Source organism: Trachurus japonicus, chromosome 3, assembly GCF_045865225.1.
Source record: "Trachurus japonicus isolate A0001 chromosome 3, Traja_1.0".
In the NCBI taxonomy this organism is placed as follows: Eukaryota; Metazoa; Chordata; class Actinopteri; order Carangiformes; family Carangidae; genus Trachurus; species Trachurus japonicus.
The window spans coordinates 21,525,863-21,550,180 of NC_140909.1; the positions used below are offsets into that span (position 1 = coordinate 21,525,863).

At 42.2% G+C, this 24,318-nt stretch overlaps 1 protein-coding gene across 1 annotated transcript in view; it reads right to left on the reverse strand.

Moving 5' to 3' along the window:
* Nucleotides 1-6,602: 6,602 nt before the first annotated feature.
* Nucleotides 6,603-24,318, reverse strand: part of LOC146989940 (collagen and calcium-binding EGF domain-containing protein 1-like) — a 41,863-nt gene continuing 24,147 nt past the window's right edge. Inside the window, exons 3-11 of the mRNA XM_085766473.1 lie at nucleotides 12,029-12,081; nucleotides 10,505-10,639; nucleotides 9,860-9,997; nucleotides 9,389-9,522; nucleotides 9,078-9,192; nucleotides 8,851-8,990; nucleotides 8,195-8,230; nucleotides 7,748-7,783; nucleotides 6,603-7,460 (exon numbers count right to left, since the gene is read on the reverse strand). Of these exons, the coding sequence (XP_085622599.1) occupies nucleotides 7,272-7,460; nucleotides 7,748-7,783; nucleotides 8,195-8,230; nucleotides 8,851-8,990; nucleotides 9,078-9,192; nucleotides 9,389-9,522; nucleotides 9,860-9,997; nucleotides 10,505-10,639; nucleotides 12,029-12,081 (976 nt within the window). The 3' untranslated portion in view covers nucleotides 6,603-7,271. The remainder of the gene's footprint in view (nucleotides 7,461-7,747; nucleotides 7,784-8,194; nucleotides 8,231-8,850; nucleotides 8,991-9,077; nucleotides 9,193-9,388; nucleotides 9,523-9,859; nucleotides 9,998-10,504; nucleotides 10,640-12,028; nucleotides 12,082-24,318) is intronic.

Sequence of the window (24,318 nt, forward strand, 5' to 3'; positions counted from 1 at the left end):
TGTTGTATTATGTTGAACCTGCAAGCAGAGGATCACCTCAAATCATGCATGTGTCATTCAAATGGTACATAAATCTGGATTTTCTATCAGTGAGGAAATGTGGAAATCAGGTCTTGCAGCCATGACCATGCTTTTTGGTGTGTGTTTTTTATTACACTGGGCTTCACTGAGTTTGCTTGTGTGTTTCAGAGCGACCTGCAAAGAAATTCTCAAACACACTAGAACCAAATGCATTGTGCAAAAGTCAGCTCAACCACCGCTGTCGTAATGTCAGGTCTCGATTGAGGCATCAACACCTCTGAAAGAGCCTCATCCATTTGGTTCTTATACACACAACTGCAGGACAACACATAATACATACTGATCATGGGATTGGTGGCATGCTTTTGACACAGCTAATAAGTCCATTACTCATCAGACAAGCTCCAATTCACAGGCCTCTTAGCAGCACCATTATGAGCAGAATGACAGAAGTCAACCTTCAATCGGAAGAGGGTGTGCCCAGAAACAAGGACTGGAAGAGGAACAGGCTTCAGAGAGTAAACTAGGGTTCCTAGAACTCAGCCTCAGGCATGTAACTCAGATTTAAGAATGAGTTAGCGTGTCAAGATAGCGTGTCTCGCAGCAGACCACGCCTGCACCTGTCAGGTGTTCTGTGGCATGCCTAGGTTTCGTGCAGGAGATCATATGTGCGTGTGTGGCTGCATGTAAGATAGTAAGACATGTTTATAAGCGTGTGTGCTCGTTCTTCGTGTTGCACGCAGCTGCATACCCCAGCGATGATGGACACCTGTGATTTACCTTGTCTGCAGCGGCTGCAGATCCCTGGAAACAACTAAATATTTGTTAGGAAGCGCAACCGTTCAACAAGGGCCAGGCAGCTTCCTCACCCTTTGGCTGACAAAGTAAATCTGGTTATATAAACTGTTACATTTCTGTCACCTTCGACTATCACAATCACCTGTGGTTTGATTCATGGGCTCAGACTGAGGCTGTTCCAACCTGTGCTGTGATTGAGCAATATGACATTTTTGTGGTTTAGAACTTTTATACTACATAACCGTCTCTATCCAGTAGGCTAGGTAGCTTTTTTTAATTTTGTAAGGAGAATATAACAGAAGAACCTTAAAGCAGAAGTAAGCGATCCGGTCGTTTTGGCTAATGCTGCGTTCCAGGCAGGCTTTTGAAACCGTAAATTACAGCTTCAAGTCACGACTTACGACTTTGTAGCGTTCCAGGCAACCCACTCGTGTTTTTCCGACCTGTTTTACCTGTGAAAGTCACTATAACGGCCACTCTTAACTTCCGACCCGTGAACTTGTACCAGATCGAACTGGTATGACTTCACAGGTCAGAAATACACAAGTTACGGGTTGCCTTGAACGCACCATAACGTCTTGTCAGCCGATGGAGTTGGAAGCCCCCGCCCTCGTCATGGATCTATTGGTCCTCGTCCCTACGTCACCACATTCACGCGCATCCCTTGGCTGCACACACAGCCCTGCATGCCGTTCTCTCCCCTCATTGGATAAAAACTGTAGGATACGATAAATGTTTTCTCTTCGGCTCAGAGCAGAGCAGAGTGACTGACAGACCCGTGTTTCGGTCCAAACACTCTATGTAAGTGATTGCTGTCGGAAGATATAACTATTTAAGACTTATATTAACACAAAAATATCGCTTACTTCTGCTTTAATTGATTCGATTGTCATGTAGTAACATAACACAGTAACGAGCAATAAACACAACAGGGACACAGTTCTACCTCCTACACATCACATTACTTTTAAGTTGACCTTGGTTCACCTATTTCATATCCTATGTTTACAGTACTGTATGTCCTAGTCTGTACTCTAGTTGGTATCTGTAGACTTATGTGAAATAATCTGTCTTTAAATCCCCATTTGCTAAATGCTATGCTCTCTTGTGCTGAAAAAAACTGCCATCTGCCAGTGAAGTGCTGAGGCTGAATCAAAACTGTCCTAACAATGTTCACAAAGATGCTGTAAAGCTCCAAAGTGCTTTGGGGAATTGCAGGGTGATAAATGTCTGTGGGTTCATTACAACGAGCAACCCCTTTAACAACACATATTATTTTTGGTCCATTGTTAACATAGAATACCAGTTAGTGCAGCTTTCCAGTTCATATCCTATGCTTGTTGTACCAGAAGTGAAAAAATGTACCTATCTGAATCCACTCTTTTTGTGTGGTGCAACCTGCCAGTGTGTGGACATACTGACTGTTTAAAGTCAAACTGGTGATTGATGAAGACTCTCCAAAAGCCTAAGCAGGTTTGCTCAACTTTCTCTCCACAGTCCAAACACATGCAGATTAGTTTAAGATTAAAAAATATAATTCCTGTAATTGTGACTGTCTCAGTGTATCAGACCTCTGATGAACGAGGACCTGACCTAAATGTGACTCACACATTTTTTGCTATTACAAAGAACGGTCAGTAAAGTTTGTCCTTATCTTTGAAATTGGTACCTATTCCCTCTCATCTCCATCTTTCTTCTGGGTGGTTTACAGAGACGAGATAGGTGATAAATGTGCAGCTATGCTGACCTGCTAATGGAGCCTGCGTTTATTCTGAAAACTATTTTTACACTTTTGTTAAGGAAACTCCTTTGTGCTTCTTTGGTGGCTAATTATGACGTGAAACTGTGATAAAAGACATGTGTTGATAGTACTAAAAATGAGGAACCCACATACAAATATTATGTCACTGTGAGTATCTAGATTAAAGCAGAAGTAAGTGATATATTTGTGTTAATATAAGTCTTAAATAGTTATATCTTCCGACAGCAATCACTTACATAGAGTGTTTGGTCTGAAACACGGGTCTGTCAGTCACTCTGCTCTGCTCTGAGCCGAGGAGAAAACATTTCTCGTATCCTACAGTTTTTATCCAATGAGGAGAGAGAACGGCATGCAGGGCTGTGTGTGCAGCCAAGGGACGCCGTGAATGTGGTGACGTAGGGACAAGGACTGTTATGGTGCGTTCAAGGCAACCCGTAACTCGTGTTTTTCTGACCTGACCACGGGTCGGAAGTTACGAGTGGCCGTTATAGTGACTTTCACCGGTAAAACAGGTCGGAAAAACACGAGTGGGTTGCCTGGAACGCTACAAAGTCGTAAGTTGTGACTTGAAGCTGTAATTTACGGTTTCAAAAGCCTGCCTGGAACGCAGCATTAGCCAAAACGACCGGATCGCTTACTTCTGCTTTAAGATTGAAAAGAACATCTTTTGATCCTAATATGGTGGAGGACCAAAGAAATTTAAAAGATGACTACCTGATGAAGATCGGGCCGAAACATTGTGTGTTCCTAATAAATCAATTACCTTTTGCAAGAGTAGACAGTGTGCAGGAGTTTTCTCTGTCTCACTTTGTCGACCGCTTACCTACGCAGCTGTCCATTTATTAAAAGGTGTGCATACGTTTTGCTTGCTTAATATTCATATCTCACAAATGATGCAATGATGTCATTTGAGTGCTACGGCATACCAGTCTGTGCTTGCTATAGTCCATTTGCTACAGATTACACACATCTAACAAACAGTTATATGCAAAGCCTTGTATATCACGTATAGTAGGTTTGTGTTTTGTAATTATTCTTGAGGTGTTAGCTATATGATCAACAATAGAGAAAGGACTGAAACTGGTATATTCCACTTCCCTTAAGGACAGGAGAGACATCTTCCAGGGATTTGAGGCAGCACTACGGCATGAAGCTGAAGGGTGGACTGATTTGAAAAGCTTGGAATAAATTAGTGCTATATCAGCATAATTTGATATGACATTCATTCTAGTGGATTATCTATTAGTCTTTTACAAAAGCTTTTAGTTTCTGTGTTGATTTTAATCAGTGGTGTAATAAGCAGCCACCAATGATCGCCTGGAATGTATAATCCCTAAATGTACGGTATGCGTGATTCCTACTACACTGTTTAAATTTGGAAAACATTTTTTGATTATGTCCCCTTAATAATAACCGGGGCTTAGGGAGGTGGAAACTGACTCTTTTTGACCTACTGACCTTTTTAACCTGTTGATATTTTCTTGGTCAAGAAAGATGTAAAATGTGAAAGATGTAATAATGTGACTCTGAATTAAAGGAAGCAAAACAAAAAACATTAATAAATGCAGATCAACAGGGGAGCTCATAAACTCTACATTTACTGCAGAACACTTACAATATGTTCACTCGCCATAGACACACACACACTCACAGACATGCGCACTCACTCACTGTCATACACACAGGGACACACACAAAGGCCCAGACTGTCTGAAGGGACAGCCCTGTCGTGCATGAGGTGTATTTATGGATGGTCACATTGTGCCAGTGCGGAAATTCCACTCATTCTAGGAAACATCTGGGCAACTTTTATCTGTTGTATCTTCATTCTCATCTAAAGATGCCAGCAAATAGTTACACAACTCTCCTGACAGCACAACATCAACAGAGTCTGGCATACAAAATGCCTGGATGAAAATACTTGTCAAAATTGTTATGTCATGATTGTCAGTGATGTGATTGAATGAGGGGGTTTAAATTCTATATATATATATACACACACATATAAACATATATACACACACAGGTAATTTCTTTTTAATCATTTGTGATGCAATACTCCCATCATTCATTGTCGCTGATAAAAAAAAGTAGGCCTACTTAATTTTATGAGCTGACGTGTTGTAAGTTGTAAATGCAAAAAATAGAAATGTAAGATAACAACATGATTTACTGAATACAGGACAGTTTGTGCTCGCACAGCTGATCTTACGTTTGATTGACAGATCTCTTGTCGCAGGTGGTATGTGAACTTTGTGCTTGAGTGTGCACTCTGCTGACCTCCTCTCTACCGCCCCCCACAGGTGGAGAGGAAACACTCTGGTTGCATGACAAGTGGTGAAGGAAATAAGATAATCTCTTTCACTCTCTTGCCTTTCTCTCACTGACATGGTTCTTAAATTGTTTCATGTTGTTTTTCCTGATCCTGGTTGCCCTGGCAACGACTGTACTGTGAGCAGTGACCGCACGACAGGGGGCGGAGCTGTTAGGTGAGAAGCCTGACAAGTAAGAAAGTACACACACACATGCGCGCGCACACACACACACACACACACACACACACACACACACACGCATGGCAGATTTCACTGAGAGCTGCTCATCAGGATCAAAGAACCAAACACCAAAAAGGCCAGGGAGAGTGAACTCAACTACAGCCGATCAAACATGAGACGTGTTCTCTTTCTTTCCCAACCACACACTCCTCGGTGGTGGGTACGAGCCTGGACAGACCCCCCGCCTGAAGCTCTCCTGCCTGTAATTATCCCTCCAGCTGTTTATACCAAGGCATTTGACCTCTGACCTCTGATGCTTACACTTTTCATAACGACACCTAGCCACGCTACACTTCAGCAGTTAGTGCTGACAATAATGAGAGGGGGCATGAACTTTGCACATAAAGGCTCGGATGAGACCCATTTTTTCCATAACTTGCATGTTTTGGAGACTGAATATTTATGGGCAGTAATTATACAAAGATGAAGACTCTGAGATTTTGGTTGTCTCACCTTGTTGGTATTTAGAGAGATGAAAACTTTTGTGGCTGAGCTTTTGAAGTAGTTGGTCTGTGATTTAGCATCCTCTGCTGGTTGCACTGGGTAAAACATTATTTACGAATTGACTGGTTCAAAGTGGGCTGCAAATACCTGTTCAGCAGCACTTTGATGGTAGCTGTTTTGGGAAACTCTTGCCTATCCACTTCCCCCACACACACAAATCTTTCCAGTCTTCAGGGATCTGTTCCCTTTAAATTCTCAACCTGACTTCAAAAACCTGGACAGGAAGAGAGACACAGTTCATCACTTCTCCCTATTTGGCCACTATTTAAATTCCCCTGATGAAGAAATACAAGCTCCAACCGATCTAATCAAGCTGTTCATTGCTGCCACCATAATATCAGATTTACCTTTGTGTCTGGTGGATGTAGGAACAGACTGCTGCCTCAGTTTTCTAAAGTGCAAAACTTATGTACAAGTCAATGAGATATTGCAACTTTAGCCACTCCATCATATTGATCATTCTTTCATCTGTTTTTTATGCACTCAGCTTTGTGCGTAGGCGTAGACCCTTTGCCATGTGATGACTCCTTGACAAAAAAAGTAATCAAAATTACAAAAGTTAAAACCTAGAATTAGACAATCCTTTATTGAGCAATGACTTAGGCTTTCTTGGCAGCTCCTTCACAGTAAATAAAATGTTCAAGCTGCCTTCCCTCTTCATGCCCATGTTTCTGAGTATGAAAATATGTGATACATCTGTGAAACTTTTCCTGCCAAATTATTTTCTAATAAAGAATGCTACACCGCTGCATAAATTCATTTTGTCCTTGTAATTAAAAGTCATGTCTATTATCTTTTCTGTGTATTAAGCAGCAGATACCAGAGGGTTATCTAAAAATCACTGTCAGTAGATTGACGTCTTGTATACGTAACATTTCGTTTGGATTATATTCAAGAACATATTGCTACTGTAAATGTTTTTTTTTTCTATTATACTTGCATGTGAGAGTTGTTTAATTGCGTAAATTCAACAATACATCAGGCATTTCTGTTTCTGTCCAACAGTAGCCTACAACTTTGGGGATAGTCCGTGCTCATGAATCTCATGAATTAGTTTCTGAAGATTCCTCAGAGTCGAGAGAAGCTGCAGAGCTCAGACTTGTGCGCCGTGATACTGCAGACAGGTGCAGGAGGCTCACAGTGCGGGTCCTAGGTCTTTGTACCAGCGCCCTGCAGGCAAACTGTCAGTGGCTGCAGAGCCTCCATCGACAGACTCAGGAACAGGAAGAGATGTAGACGATAAAGTCCAACGTTTGAAGTGGTTCAGCTCAGAGGCACAGCTCAGAGACTCAGACATAAAGGCTCACACTGCGTCTTTCTCACTCGATGTGCTGCACGCACACCCCTCTCTCACTCCACAGCATGTGAACGGCAGCAAGATGGAGCTCACAGAGAGACTGTGGTCAGATTTCTGATTCTGTAAGCTTTGAATCCCTCTGCTTTATAGTCTGTGGCGGTGTCGAGGATGTTCCCAAGGCTCCTTTCCCAGTTCATCCCAGCTGTGATGTTAGGAATTATTTACATGTTGGCACTTTGTCCACCAAGATCCTTTATCAGTGAAGAAAAGAGTCAAGGTTGGTGACTGTTTTGCTGGGTTTGAGTGTCTCTTACTATGGCCGGGAAATCAAAAATCAAGTATTGAGCATGACATCTCCTTGTCCAGAGCCCCACTCCACAAAATCCACTTCCCCGTTGGATTGAGGAGGACTGTCCAGAGAGATACTTCGCCGCTCCCCAAATACCTTCTCCTGTAGTTCAATTATATCATTGCGGATATCGGCCATCATGAGCAGAAGGAAGTCGAAAGAGCCGGGTGGTCCCTGGAGACAGATGGGAAATTGTGGAGCTGATTAACATGCTCTGAATTTATAGGCACATTGACAGTGCAATTTTAGGATATACTGCATACTTTCAGTTCTCATATACGTGTGTAAATTGTCTACAATTTCATTATGTATATGGAGGCAGTTCAAAAACTTATTATACAATGAGTTTTCATTTGTGGATTTGTAAAGGATATTGTATTTATTTGCATCCATGAACATCCATGTGTTAATATTTGCTCTACTGTATGAAATGAATATACACATTTAATCAGTAAACTTACAGGGGGACCTCTGGGACCTGGAGCTCCTCTGTCACCCTGGAGATGAGAAATAGCACATATTTAACCCAGTTTATGCATAGGGAGCTTCCTGAGGCTATGGTGCTAAGGTTACAATAGTGAACAATGTTGCGGTCAACAAAGTAGAGTAAATTGTATTTTATCATTTATTTGGATGGTGTTTTATCTTGTGAATCAATCCTACAGGGAAGAAGAACAAAAGAAACAGGATCCATGTCAATGCCGTTGTAGTTTTTCCAGAACCACTTATAGCTTGATATATGATCCAGTTCAGTTCAAGCTGCCCCCTGTGGCAGCTTCAGTCAAGTCTTTTCTCTCAGTGATACAGACACTAGATGGCGACAGTGTTGCTCCACATGAGGCACAAACACAAGCACAAGCCCACACCATCATATTTCAACATGAGAAATAAAGATATGCTATAATGACCTTTATTCCATCTCTTCCGGTTGCCCCAGGTGGTCCCTGTAAAAATGATGCGACACAGGTTTAAGCTTTTCAACATAACATCTGCAGACAGCTGTCAGCTGAGCAAACTGCAATGAGTAAGTTAAATGCTTTACTTTTCAGTGTAACACAGAGATGATCATACAGACATTATGACATGTGGTAAAAGCAACAGCACTACTGCTGCTTTCGGTCCGTTCAGTGTCGGTTGCAGGGTCCTGATAATGGTCCCACTCAGCTCGAAGACTACACTGGGGTGAGTTAGTATAAAAGTATAAAATCTGAAAGTCATAATTGTGGTACTTGTCCTTGTCCTATCAACAGTTTCCAGGCATTACTACACAGTACACTTGTGTACTGTACTGTCACTGCACAATTGTTTACACAGTTGACATGATTGCAAAAGAAACCAGTTTTGATTTATTGATCAGCAGGCTCAAGATCTTTTAACCCCTGAACACCCACTGCCCTGTGGGTCGTATTGTTTCTAACGCATGCTTGCATGTGTTAAGGGGTTAAGTAAATTAATTCTATTTTAGTTGACCTATCTAGTTTGTTTGACAACCTGGACTAGACGGTCCAAATGGAGTCAAACCTTGTAATAACCTCAAGTTATAGAACCAGGAGGTTTCTCTTACCACGGGACCCCTGCGGCCTCTCTTCAAATGTTTGGTGTCGGGCTCTGGGCCCATAGGTCCCATGTCTCCCCGTGGGCCGCGAGGACCAGGTGGTCCCCTCTCCCCTGGGTCCCCTCTATTTCCTGGTTCTCCTGGGTGCCCTGGCGAGGACAGATGATTCAAATGATAAAGAAATTATTATTTCCCTCAAGTCCATACTGTGTCTCCTATGTGTATTGCAACATTACCTGGGACCCCAGGAGCTCCTGGCGGGCCAGAGTGACCAGGAAGACAAGGGCTATCAGAACCTTTTCCTACTCTTCCTAGAGACGGCTTGTTACTGCTGTTAGCCAGGCCAGGTACCTACAAAACACAGAGGAAACAGTAAGTACAGTGAATACAGAGGTAAAGCGTGTAAAGTTTATCATTTGGATCCTAGTCTAAATTCAATCAATCATAATTTACATAAAATGAGTTTAGATTTACAGTGGACTAGGGTGTTGACAATATAAAACAATGACACAATCAGTTAAACTCCTGTAAAAAGTGAAGATGTTACCTGGTTTGGTAACTGTGTGGTGCCCAGCCTCAGTTTGAGCTGCAGCAAACTGCTTTTCATGTTCATAAAATCCTGACAGGTGAATGAGCAGGTACCGGCACTCATCAAGGTGTCTGACTTCCCTGATGAACTCACTGCAACACAAAACATTTACACATTTAAAAAAAAACATTTTTATTTACATATTTACATTAAGATTCATGAGATTCTCACTCTGCTTGCCAATAATCCGGGAAAAACATAAATCACATGTTGCATCAATATAACATATAATATTTAACCCTTGAGTTATAAAAACACCGACTTTAGGCAGGTAGAAGTTTAACGGATCTTATGTTGTACAGGTCAGGTGTTAACACCTTTACAGAACAAAGAACCACTTTATGACTGGACACTGACTCATATCTTAAACTGATACCTTCCTATCCAGACCAACAAACCTCAACAACATCAGAGAGCACAGAAACTTACAGTTGTGTACCGGGATGCAGGAGCGCTGGTCCGATGCGAGGATGTAGCCGGTGTGACAGCGACACAGAAAGCTGCCCACAGTGTTCACACACTCATGGTCACACACATCGCCAGCCGAGTGCTCACACTCATCAATGTCTGTATGAGATGATCAATGAAATCAAAAACGTTTTGGGAGTTTGGAGGTTGCTATGCAATGAATGATGAATAGAATAAAATGAAAGACAAAGAGAAAGAGAAAAAAAGCTAAAGATGAAGGATGCTGACACTGAAACATAATTGCATTGATTGTCACTCCTAGGATATAGTTCTCTTATATGTTTCTTTAATAATTTAGTAATCCCCTTGAGTAATTAGTTTTGAGCTGTCTATAATAACTGCACTCAACATGCACCTCTGTAGTGCAGATTCAGTCAGAACTCAGAAATCTGCTTCATGGTACAGACCGACATGCTTTGCTGTATCATATAGGAGGGCATTTTTTTCCATTTAGGAAAATTACTGATGCTGTTTAAAGCAGAAGAATGTAGTAGTGTGTTTACCGTCAGGAGACAAAAAGCTGCTGCTGCCAAACCAGTGACAGAGACAGTGACACGGTCATCAAAGGTATTTAACAGATGATGAGTGGGTGGGTGGGCTACTGACCTAGACAGTAAGGAGACTTGTGGTTGCGGTGTCTTTCTCGGTCGAAGCGATAGCCGGGGTAACATGTGCAGACAACTCGCCCAAAGTTGTCAGTGCACTGCTGCTCACAGGGGGAGGCAGCACACACATCCACGCCTAAAGAGGGAGAGAGAGAAAGAGTAGAAACAGAGTTAATGTCTGAAAACCGAGACACCACTGTAATCACCCATGAACAGTGTAGCCAAACTCCGTCATTCATAAAATTTTACATCCACAGGTGGGAACGGAGCAGTTCGACTGTAAGACACAGCTGGAAGACATTTTGGACGTGTCACAGCGGAAGAAGCAGAGGTGTACTACACAGTAAAACACTGACTGAATGCTGTCCACAGTGTCATGGCAGACTGGGACACTTAAAAGAGGAGCTATTTCTGGTTCTTCTGTTATGACAGGTCAAAAACCATGACTGAAGTCATTGCCTCATTCACTTGTTCACTGCTCCCCGGTGAATAACTCAACTCTATAGTGTGCAGTAAATTGAGATGTCTGATATTTACAAAGCACTGTATTTTGGGGGCATTGCTGACATTGCGTTTAAGGTCACGCAACTCTAATTTTTGCATTTATGAGATGCTGTACATTATTACATGGTGGGACTGTTGGCAGAGAGTTGACAAACATGTCCACAGTTTTATATAGTGTGTAAATTTCACACTCATTTTGGACACAAAAATAAAATGAGAAGGGCGACTACAGTGCACTGTATAGTAACATATAATCAGCATTTCTGCTGTTAAATGGGCCTTGTAATGGCTGGACTTGGTTCCCAGTAAATGCCAGAATTTATTTTACGGTTCAAGTAATGGCCAATAAGAAAAACTTAATGGTCTCGCATCAGACGACATTAAACATGAGACTATGAGCCACAAGTGTGTCACAACTCAAATCAAAGTTTTTAATTAAATGGGACACACACATTTGCTTAGAGGCCCTTTCAATGAGTTTCAGGCACAAATGCATCAGCTGAATCTTTTTTCACATACAGTATCATCATCATCAAGATGTCAAACTCATAGAGAAACAGTGTCCTCTAGTGGTCAAGGTAAATCACTGTTCATCATACAAGTAGTGACATTTTTGTCAGTATTGATCATAAGTGTTCCTGATTGTAATTTTCCAGTTATCACTATAACTGTATTTTGCAGATGACCACAAGAAAATGAGGCCTCTGACAAAAAAACTTTAGGCAGTTTATTTTTTTAGTGTTGTGTTGTTTGTTCCAGTTATACACTGCAATGTGGAAGTTATCTGGAAGGACTCCTGACACATAAAACAAACACCAACTAGATAATCACTCACATCAACAGAAGTCGACAGTAATAACAAAGCCATATCTGGGCTTGTTTTTAGCAAATGTGATCCCTATAAGACGTGCAATCCCTGTTTGTTTTCATCTATAAACTGCTGTAATGGGAACAAAAAAACACATTAGATGTATGTGAAATCTAGAAAGTCAAATTTTTTGGACAGTGTGTGTTTACCTACCTTCAGGTATACACTGGCCCATCACAAACCTGAAGCCCTCACAGCATTTCCTCCTGAAAGAAAACAGAGGCAATAATCAGATGTTTGTGTTTCTATTTGTGTTTGCTTTCAAATCAAAAGGACCAGCACTTCAGCTTCTAATCATTCAATTAATAGTTTGACATTTAGGGAACTAAGTTCATTTGTTACCTTGTTATGATGTCAATGTTGACACCACTAAAATATGTAGCAGAAGAAGGTGACAAAATTCACCTCTCAGGCTCATTAATTAAATCTATTTTGTTTTATCGATGCAGAAACTGAAGAGGAAACTCATTATAAAACAGACTACACATCAAGTAAAGGGTTGGTAATCTACAACATCCACACCAGTGTGGTCCAATCCACCAATGCTTGAGGATTATGTGCAATTTGCTGAATCAAATGTAAACCATCATTGAGTAAAACTGCATGTATCTACAAATCAGGCAGCTGTAAAATTTCAAAGCGTGGGAGACAGAGACTTATATGCACAGTGAAAAGGTTTTGCTTAATGAGCTGTCAAAACTAAAACACCATCAGGTCCAGAATTTGAGACCTGCCTCTGTCTGCGATAACTGTCAAGGGCCACATGAACTGAAAATGTCCACGCCCAGCAAAACAGACAGGTCATTTAGAGGTATGTGTGCGGCTGAAAGTATCAACACAAACTTGAAAGAGCATCAAAGGGCAGAGACAGTCACCACAGTAACTGGTTGGCCCAGGTAATATTTCACTTATTAGGAGCCTACATCACAACCACCTACACAAATACCAAGTCTGCAGCTCGACTATTATACTGCACAATACATAGTAAAAGAAAATGACAAACAATCTCCTCATTTTTGTGGTCATCTCTGCACCACATGCTGTAGTTACTGCAATTACTGCAGTTACTGATTCACGTAAATCTATGTGGAGGAGCAGTCAGAGTTTACTTATTCCTATTTGGCTTACCTCTCTTTTCGCTCTCTGTGGAGTACTTGCACTCTGACCAAATAAACAACCGAAAACTATTACGTAAAAACTTAAGTTTCTGACTCCTTTGCATTCTCTGTTTTTAGAATTTTTTGAATTACAGCGTTGTGCAACGGATACTGGGCAACAATTTCTTCCAAAATTGATTTATGGTGTTTGGCAATGACACTCGTCCAGCATTCCCACAACAATCCACCACATGTTACAGACATTACAGTTGGAAAAACAGAGAGGAAATGGCTCAGAAACGGGTGTAGCACAGCCACGCAACAAATATCATGCTTACACACACACACACACACACACACACACAAACACACACATAAACTTGAAGACAAAGAGGAAGAAATGCAAAAGTCCTAAAAACTGCATGCTGTTACCGATGGGGGCGTAGCAGGCAGCCTCATTCACAGCCCCCTCAAGACAACAAGTTGCTTTTATTCTCCTCCAGCCTCCATGCAGTGTAACCCTAAATCACTCTGAGACGCCACCACCACCACCTCCACCTCCACCCCCCCTTCTCCTGAATGAAAAATAACCTATAAAACTGTGAGGCTGGCCCAAACTGATGAGATCCAGATGAGAGCAGCTTTAATCTGCAGCCTGTAGCTGCAGAGTGTTGAGAGGGATGGATCGGGCCGGGCGTGGAGCTGAGGTGGAGACAGGGGAGTGAAGGCTGAGACGACCATCGTCACTCATTGAGTCTGTCAGTCAGACAATCAATCCATCCATCAATCAGTCAGTCGTCTAACTTGGGGTAATGCACTACAGATGCTGGTTTGTGCTGGAGAGAAACTCCAAATTTTGACTGATAGTGGTGCTAACCTTATTAAGTTAACTATAGGTATCAGCCATGGTGTGATTGTCTTTGTTTGTCAATGTCAGAGTCAGAATGAGCCAATGGCCAAATATGTGCACTGGGACACATACAAGGAATTTGAGTCCACTTTTGCATTATTCTTTGTACTTGCTGCATATAAAAACACGTACAGAACAATGACAACAACAACTGAACAATAACTTAAAGTATACAATAGTGTCCTAATGTCACCATCAATACGAATATTTCCTCCATCAGTGAGCCACGACCAACGCCAGCAACAGCTTTCCTTTAATTCAACAAGTTGCACATATTGTGGAAACAGATCAGAGAGGAAGAGAGCAGCAGAGAAACAGTGTGTCAGGGAATCTGTATTGAAAACAGGTGGTTTATTGCAAAATTACTACAAGATCTTAACTCTCACACACCACCTTTTGGCTGCATGTAGTGTTTAAACGGACAGACAGAAATTGACTTAATGCGGTCACATATTATTGCAGATGAGTATTCGCAGCACAGCTCATGAATGTTGCTTAATTCAATAATTCATTTTAAGATGACAATGCAGTGTAATAAAAAACACGCTGTCTGGGTTTGGAAAATTCTGAATTAATTGTTTGACTCAGACACACACCATGTCCCAACATTTTTTCAAGAGTCAACATTTCATCAATTGTCATTGTGCATGATAACTTTTTTTCTTATGGACTTATTTGTCAGGGTAGGAGAAAAAAAACATTCAAAAAAAGCACATTCAAATTCAGGAAACAGAGCTGGAGTCTGTATAACTATAGTCAAAGCCCAGCAGGTATCCAAACAGCATTTTAAAAGAAGATACACATTTACTAATCAGTGCAGTGCTGGCGACTTAACATGGTTAAAGGTGTCATGGCATGTTTCACCAGAACTGCTGCTTTGAAAGTCATACAGCCTTGTAAACCCCCTCACACCTCTCTGTTGTCAGAATAGAGGGAGCTGTGTCCGACCACCAGTAAACATATAATGCAGTGAGGTGAGGAGGTGAAGGGGAAATGTGATTGAACTGTTTCTGTCACTTTTCATGCAACCAACCAAGTGCAACACTATGAATGCATGAAACTGAAAACCTTTGGCCATCTATAAACAACACCGCATCCTCCCTCACTGTGACAGCCATCTTTTCACACTTGTCCAGAACAGCTATAAACTCTTACATTTTCTTTATATTTTCTCTTGTGAAAAATTGCAAACACCATGAAATCTGACAAACAGACAAGGCGGGGAGTACTGTAACAGTATCTGAATGACAGAACGGAGCCAGGACAGCAGCGTAGTATCTCACTACGGCAAACCCTCCACATCCAATATGTACGACGACAGACCGCCTGTCAGTCAGAAATGCAGCAGCCTCCCCTGGGTGTTTCTGACGGACGGGACGAGGGAGGCCGGGGGCATCTGGACGAGCAGATGAGGATGGAGGGAGAGGTGACCCGTGTGTTTTTGTTTAGGAAGGTGAAAGTATGTTGGCCAGACTGGCAACAGGCTCGGTCAACGTGACTGAAACACAGACCATTACACTTTGTGGAATCTAAAACAAGCTCTCTCTCTCTCTCTCTCTGTGTCTATGTGTGTGTGTGCATTGGGAATACATATCAGCATGTGTAATAGTTTAAGAAGCTGGTGGCGTTATTATGGCTATCAGCAGCCTCCATTAAAACACACATGAAAAAGAATCCAAAAGCCAGAGCAGTCAGACTGTGTGTGTTCATGTCTGTGATTCTCCATCTGTACATACAACATGCATGTGGGCTGAGAGTCTGTGTGAGGGCTGGGATACCATCCAGTAATTGGGTACAGCCTTTTAATGTCAGTCAGGCCTTATTAGTGAGAGCGATCCATGACGCTAGCAGGCTCCGTCTCCTCCTCTCTCCTTTTTCATGTCCTCTCTGTGCACTTTACTTCACTCGCCCTATAGTCGTCCCCGTGATTTGAAACATGTCAATGTATATTCAGGCCGTTCTATCGGCCTCTTGCTCCACAGTGTTGCTCCACCGCTTCGCTAGTTGTTGACATAATCTCTGTCTCCCTCCCCTCTCCTCAGACTGACATGTTGTTGGCCTCACTGTTGCCCCCTGTTCATGAAACCTGATGAGGTGTCTGCTTTTTCCATCTTTATTTCATTCAGAGGGATATTTTTCTGTCCTCTTAACATTTGCTGGGGGCAGGGGTACTCAAAGCTTTTAATAACCATTTACGATACAGTACTAAACAAGAATAATTGTATGCTAGACTTTAAGTATTGATTTCCCAAGCTTTTTTATGTGCTGTGAATAATGTTGTTTGACTTGATGCTGCCGTGTTTGATTCCCTTTCAGAGTAAAGATAATAATTTGGGTTTATAACCAAATACCTACATATCGCCCTTGGTTATAATTCATGTTCAGTGCTAATTATCAAATGTTAGCAAACACTGCATCTTCACATTGAGATTTTGAGCACATAGAGCAAGCTGATGTGAGCCTTTAGCCTCACCGGACTGCCAGCAAAGTCTTACACCTGGTAAAACTGACAATATCTCGAGCTGTATATCACTTTATGTTTCTGCAAATATTCAGACTTTCGCAGTCACTGCCCTTCGATTGTGCAACAGCCCATTCACAATGATCAGATCCGCCTCATTTATTGACTTCCTCCAAGTCTCAGCTCAAAACATAAGCTAGTTATTAAACTACTTTATCATATGAGTCATCCTTTGCTTTTTGCTGTGGGTGCGTTTTTTATTGATTATCTATAGGCGGCTATACAGTGTGTGGGTGGCTGGTGTACAGTGTCCTGTTGTCTGTGCATCTGTTTCTCTTCTGTTTCGTTTATTCCCTGTGTTGTTTGATTTTTGTGATGACTGTATTGATCTTGTGTTATACAGCACTTGGTCAGCTGTTGCTGTTTTTAAACATGCCTCAGTCACAAATGCATCATTTATTGGTTTTAGCTAATCAATTCTCTTTGAAGTTGGAGTGCAGGGTTGGCACAGCACTCTGACTCCAGCTGTGGTGAGAGGGCTGAAAACTGGTTCTTTGGACTGACCGCACAAATTAACATGTACGTAATGTGTAATGATTCACACTGAGTTCTTAGTAAATGACTCACTGCAGTATTCAATTGATTCTGAGCAGAATGACGTGAAATGTTCGGTTTAGCAGTTATTGTATTGATCTGAAAGCCTTGCATTGAATAGTGAACATGACAGAGGATATTATCTTCCCATGCTGTTGGTATTTTGTCTCTCCTGCCTTATTCTTGTGTTCATCTTATGTCAGGTTGTGAATCATCCTGTAGCAGTCTGAGTCACAGGATTGACATTTCTGGCTTTGTAAGTCTACATAAATTATTTTATATTAAGTTATTGGCTGCAATTTGCAATTTTGCAGCTGATTAGCTTTGCATTTGGGAAATGTTCAAATAATGGAAAGGTTTGGAGAGGATTTAGACAGCCTCTCTTGGCTTCGACTGACACACTGTCAGCGTGTTTATCATTAATTGTGACTGCTGGCTGCTGTTTTTGACAGCTCATGCAGCTAGAGTGTGATAAATTATACCAAACAATGTACTGGAAATAGAGTGAGTATAACATATCTAGTACTGATCCATTGAAAATGCCGTGATTGACTCTGATACAGGTCCTGCTGAGAGCTTTGTTAAATCTCTGACAACCACTGAAATGTTTTTTCCTCCCACTGCTACAGTGATTTCTCAGTTAAATATCATTTCAAAGGAGCAGAATGACTTGGTGATTTCCGGTGGGGAGGGGGGGAATACGTGTAAAAATCCAGCATGTCATAACTACTCCACAGTGAGTTTACATGCCGCTGAAATGACCTCATTCAAAGCATCCTAAACTTCACCTCTGTCTGTCCTCCTCTCTTTTGCCGCTGGGTACCAACTCTCTCCCACCAGTCACCAGTACCGGTGGTGGCTGACCCAGCAGCTACCTGCCCAGTGAGGGGTGCAGTAAGCCCCGCATACGACCCCAGTCCGCTACTGCGGCTGCTGCCAAAATCAGCATGGAGGGACTGGAGAAAACACCGAGACAGGATCCAGAGGCAGACCTGGGCCTGGATCACTTTACACTGAAGATTATGTGCTTTAGCAAGGGGTCTCCCTTCCAGAGGGGGAACGCTCACTGTTATGGTTTCCCATCCAGTGTTACCATGATTTATTTGTGCATTTGCAGGCAGGAATGTGCTACAAAGACAGGATATTCATTATAGCACCACAAGAAACCCTCACTACCTCCACAGTCCCCAACCTAGACAGTGCGGGGGTCCACAGATCAGTGCACAGCGTGGATGATGCTTTTCATAGATGATGCTGCAGTCACTCTTCATTATGGGCCTTATTCACATTACACAGAGCTGCTCCCCCGGTTTGTATATAGAGTTTCTATATGAGAGGGAGATCATAAGAAACATCGGCACTGGTCCAGTCTCATGACTTTAGAAATAAATCCCATGTCTTATCTGTGTATCAACTTTAGCTGCAAGAATGTGGGATGATCTGAGGGGGATGAAGGAGGAGGAAATGCCACACATAAGAAATGAGGGAGGACACTGACATGAGGAAGAGGAGGATGGTTAAAAGACATCAATGAGGGTTGTTGTCAGCTTAAAGTGTTCCCTCTTGGGACTCTGAAGGGAGGGACACAGGAAGTGGAGCTCAGTGGAGGTCAACGGCCTCTTAACACACCAGGACAGGAGACCGGCCATGTGTGTGTGTGTGTGTGTGTGTGTTCGTCTTGTCAGTTTGATGGATGCTTCTTACTGATGTGGCTTATATGTGTTACAACTACAGCATGTTGTATTCATCAACCATGCTGTAATTGATTTATTTGCTCAGTCGCGAGTTTGGTTCAGAAACTTGGCTGGTCGTGTTGCATGTGATGGTGTGATGAGGGATTACACTGAAACACATTAGCATGATGGGAGCGTCAATGAAGCTGTGCACGGTGTAACACATTTTTGGAGGGATGCCATGTTCGGTTTTTGCACCTATTTGTTCAGCTCAGTTCTGATTGCTCTCTTTTGTGTTTGTCTTTTCAGTGTGTTGCGCTTTCTTGCTTGTGCTCTAACCTGTGGGAGTTTTATTCTTTTTTTTAATAAGGTGTTCTGTCCAACAGCAATTTGTGGGATTTTTAAAATCCCCAGTGAAAGCACATTTATACTACTTTATAAGATAATCTAATTGGAACTAACTTTCCACATTTGTCTCATAGTACAACCAAAAAAAGCAGCAAATTCCAACTTCTGACGATGTTTTTGAGGAAGAAAAAATGTCCTAACATCCTAAAGACAAAATGTCAGACTCCAAAAATCCACAGTCTATGTCAACGCCCTCATAAAGTGTGAAGGTGTTGAGCACAGCAGCATGTTAAGCTCCTTTAGTGTTGGCGTGTAATTGCGTGTGTGTGTATTCTTCTTAACGTGTGTGAGTATACATATGTAAAGGTGTTAGTGTGGCGAGTGTGAGCACCTCCTCACTGTTTATTTGCTCTGCTAGCTCACTTCCAGGACCCATGGCCTCAGGGGAAACATCAGAGCTGTGGCCTAACAGAGAAAGCTTTGACTGGGAGCACAGGAGGTCTGAACCACTTCCACCAGAATACAGCCTGCACGCCTCCTCCTCCTCCTGTGTTATGCCTCACCTCTCCCCACTCGCCTCATCTTTCCATCATTTTTCCTCCTATTCTCCCAACTCACCCCCCCCCTTAAAAACACCCTCTAACCTTCTGTCCATCACTCTAATTTCCTCGCTGTCATTATCTCAGGTTCATAGAAATATAGAAATATATCATTTGATACAAGCATTGAACATTTGAATAGGCACAACCGCACACAGCTGTAACACCGTCCCTTTCTCTCTCCTTTTCCCACTGGCCTGAAGTTTGCGGACCTACAACTGCACTTAAAGCAACAGAATGCAACATACAGTATTCCCCCCATCACCACCTTTCTTTCTCACTTACATCATCCATATGTTAAAGGAAAAACTGACATTTTAGAAAATACATCATTTGTTTTCTTGCACAGAGTTTAATGTAGAAATGAACATCACCCCCATGTTTCTGGAGCCAAATGGTGGTAATTATCCCAACATAAAGAGTGAAATCAGTGGGAACAAACTGGTCGGTCTCATTATAAAGTAAAAAGAGAATTTTCCTGCCAAGACTATTGAAAGTGGTATATGGCCTTTATTTACACAAAATATAAACAGAAAGGCAAAGACAACAATTTGTGGTTTTACACGGTAAAACTCTGGCAGGGTTAATCTCTTGAGCTATAAAATACCCTCAATTGTTTTCTAAAAAGTGGTTAGTTTGTACAAAAAAAGAGGGAAACACGATTCTGTTTTATATCTCAAAATGTTGTTTAAATTATTTACAGATCACTTTGAGGACTCGTTCAGCGATTAGGTTCCCAGAGATCCCTGAGGGAATGACTTCGCTATTGCTATTGTTTGACAAACAACCGTTCATCCTTGCATCCCACACACTGAATTCTGGGTATATTGCCAGGTGCAGCTTTGCTTTAATTAGTCTGTACAGGCGTAATAGTCCCAAGCCTGTCATCCTCATGTGATGACAAAACGTCAGGATGCTGCAAACAGTCCCTGTGCCCACATGTTATTTCCCCAAATCCTGACTCCAGTTCAGAGCTATTTCTCTTGCTGGTAAATTTCCTCAAGTAAGATGACTATCAAAGAAAGTAAGTGGAATCATCTCTCTGGCATTGTTACTAACAAGTCTGTGTGAGACCAGAGCACTTTCTTCCCGCTTATCCTTCGTTCCATCCCACGCAAAACCTCAAATGCCACAGACCAGATTTCCTGATGATGCAGCATCTCACCACTCGATTGTGACATTTTGTAAATTGCCCTACGTCTTTTCCGTCACACATGATTTCCCACTAACCACTGAGCAGATTTTAATGATTCATTTTCACACTTCATGCCAAACTGGCTTTAAGTACTACGGTTTTTTTGGTCATAGCTAGATGGGTTTGTAAGCACTCTGCCCTGTTGTCTTATTTTCCCTTGTTTCATGAATGTAATACACATATTTGAGTGTTTGTGTCCGTCCGTCCGTCCGCGTGTGTGTGTGTGTGTGTGTGTCTCGGGGCCCACCAGAGCACACCCAAGAAGCTCTGGCCCCTGCGACCCATCCAGGCTCTGAGTCACTGCAGGAATGTGGCATCTCTGACCCTATGAGCTCTTTTCTGTGACAGATACACACACACACACACAGGGGATCTGCTCTGTCCACGTCCACAGGGATCAGGGGATCTGGTATCCTACCTGACAGCAAAGGACAGGACAGATGTGAGAGAGGACATGGGGAGAAAACACTGTGTTTCCAATTACAAATATAGGCAGGGGACTGGGAGTCAGTATTTAAAATATTACCAAAAGTAAAATGTAAATATAGGCCATTTCCCATCATTATCAACTAAGGATAAGAAAATGACGACGGAGTTTTAGGGCCACATTGAGAAAAAAAGAAATCACAGTCTTTGACAATGAAGTCGTAAATTTACGAGAATAAAGTCATAACATTTTAACCTGTTGTTTTAGAGGAGGAAAGTTGTTAAAATGTGGGCCGTGGAGCATTTTGTGACGTTGTACTTGAAGTTTTTCAACCTGAAAATAGTGTTCCTAAACTCACTGAAGTGGTACATCGCAGCTCCGCTAAGCTCCAGAGCCCGAGCTCAAGCCCAGTCTCCCTGCGCTCTGTGTTGGGCCGCACGGCCGACAAGATCCCCTTTGCTTGGCACTGCTACCGGCTATGGTGACAGCACCGCCGGTATCGTGACAACGGCGCCGGTACCGGTATCGGCACGGTAAAGCCAGACACCAGTCTGGTGGGTGGCAATATAGCTCTGGCAATACGCTTTTGGTGTCTTCACCCACGCCCGCAGAAAGGTGAAGGTGTGGCATCAGAGAGAAGTCTGAGGAAAGGGGCTGGGACTTTTGAGTTGTGTATTTTCAAAATGTGGCCTGATTCCAGGATCTTCAACCCTAACTTTAATCAGCATTGATCTTTCATGTCAGCTTATATGCATCTTGTTATCAGATGGATAAATGTATTTGTAAAAGCTGTAATTATTTCGGCCACACCGTTTTTGAGTTACTCACTGGCTCGCTGATACCAGATGTCTTTGACTCCTGCCCAATAAATATTGGAGTATCACAATCAAACCAGACCAATGTGTTTCCATCATTATTCATTTTCTGGCATGAAACAGTCATAGGAATAAGTGGATACACATTACATCGGGATGTGTGTGTCAGCGAGAAACTGTGAAAAGTCACACTTTTTTACTTTGGTGTCTGGATAATACTTTTATGTGAATTTATAAAACACTGCACTGAGTGAACTGTAAAAGAGGCAGCGACTGATGGTCAAATATGGAGATATGGGGAGAGGAAGGTAAAAAGGGACTGAGCAGGATGGGTAAGAGCAAGATAAGGGTGAGCGAAAGCAGCTAAGCAGGGAGGTCAAGTTAACGACAGCTCCCTCATAATGATGTGTCTGCTTAAATTTTTGTGCCAGACAGGAAAACTGTGTTAAGAGGGAACCTTTCACTGAAAATCCCACTGGAGACTGTAACTGAAGCTCAAAGTAATGGCCTGATAAGACCATGAAGGTCTTCCAGGTCTTCTAAATGGCTGTGACTGTCTCTGTGTTGAGTAATCCTGGAGGTATAAGGAGATTTATACCTTTTTTCAGTAATAACTCCACAGCTAATGCTCTCCACACCTCATCATTTCAGGTTTAAATTCTGTTGCACGAGACAAAGCTTCATACATGTAACTCATATGCCTCGATAGGCTTGTAGACTTCAAACCATAGTGCAACAGTGTCGTTCCAGTCTGTTATCAATTGGCTGATGATTTGTTTTGTTGAGGTATTGACAGTGACAGTGCAGCCATAAAAATGAACTTAAAAAAACGCCACTAATCTGGAGCAGATTGTTCGCCAAAACACAGCCATTGTGAGGGCCGTTCAGGTGCACACTAATTAGAAAAAGATGGAAGATGATGAGTGGAATTTTTTGGGAGGTCTGACTCTGGTCCACCCGCTCTACGAAGACAATTATACCACCATTAAACACAGGAAGTGTAACTCAAGGGCCTCGTTAAAAGACCTCTCTGAGAAAATGAAGATGGGGACAGCGTTTAGTGCTTCTCAGTGCAATGAAATGGCAAAAAAATGGAATTTGCTAAAAGAATTTTGTGTCAGCTCCAAATGTGAGAAAAATGAACAGGGATTTGTTGAACGCCATCCAACGAACACAGAGGAAACTCTTAAGGGAGAAGAGAGAGTGATAGTTTGAATAGGATGCCTCTGAGGACTTCTGGTTGCAATGTAAACAATCCCTAAGTGGTTTGCGCTGGGTCTGAATGTGTTTTCTCCAATTGGTGAGAGAAGAGATTTCACCAAGCACCTTAACAATCTAAGCTCACGAGCCACAGGCGAGAAATTACTTTATCCACACTGTGTTAATGACGAGGGCTGAGCTACAGACAGAGCTGTCAGTGACTCACTAAAACCCTCTCTGGATGATAAACAGTAGACTGAAGGTCATTTCACCACTTCAACATCCACACACACATGCACAAGTACTCAAGTACAAGTATATGCACCAACATGTTATCAGTTTATCACTACTTACTACCACCAGATAGAAAGGTGGGGCAGCATTGGCAGGATGTATCTTCAAGCACACACACACACACCTACTGTACAAGCCTAATGGATGATCTCATTTATGTGCACCTGCACACACACATGCACACACACACACACGCACACACACACACACACACACACACAAACAGGTATCAAATGTAAAGATCTTCAGTCCAGACGTCTACAAACTGTAACAACATACACATGGACACTTGCACAAACATATTCACATACTACTCATAAACATATGTTGAAACACATGACACGCACAGCGATGGAGGCATCTGGTCTTCGTTACCTGTTTCAGAGCCAAATCAAATCACCTCCTTCTATTCTTCAGGCAAGACTTTCCTGCTGTTTGAAGTAACAGGATTTAGCACCTAATTTTACTGTTTATTGTTTGTCCATTTCAGCATTAACCCTGTCACTGTCGGACAAGACTACTGGGCTCACTAATGAAATGTCAAGTGGGCAAGCGATAACATGAACCAACAGCACATTTTTTCATATAAGTGTTGAGGGTTATTACAACAGGGTCTTTAAGAACTGTGCGAGATGATGAATCTCAATCAATACGCTGATGACAGAGCATTTTCAGTCAGACAAACTCACATCTTACTTGCTGTAGTAAGTTTTTTTTCTTTCCCAGCAACAGCAGTGTTGTAATGGCTGGTTTTATGGCTTGTAAGAGGGGGACCTCTGACTGTAGATCCCAGCAGGCCCTGAGCGTTTAGGCCTGCAGTGTACAAGCTA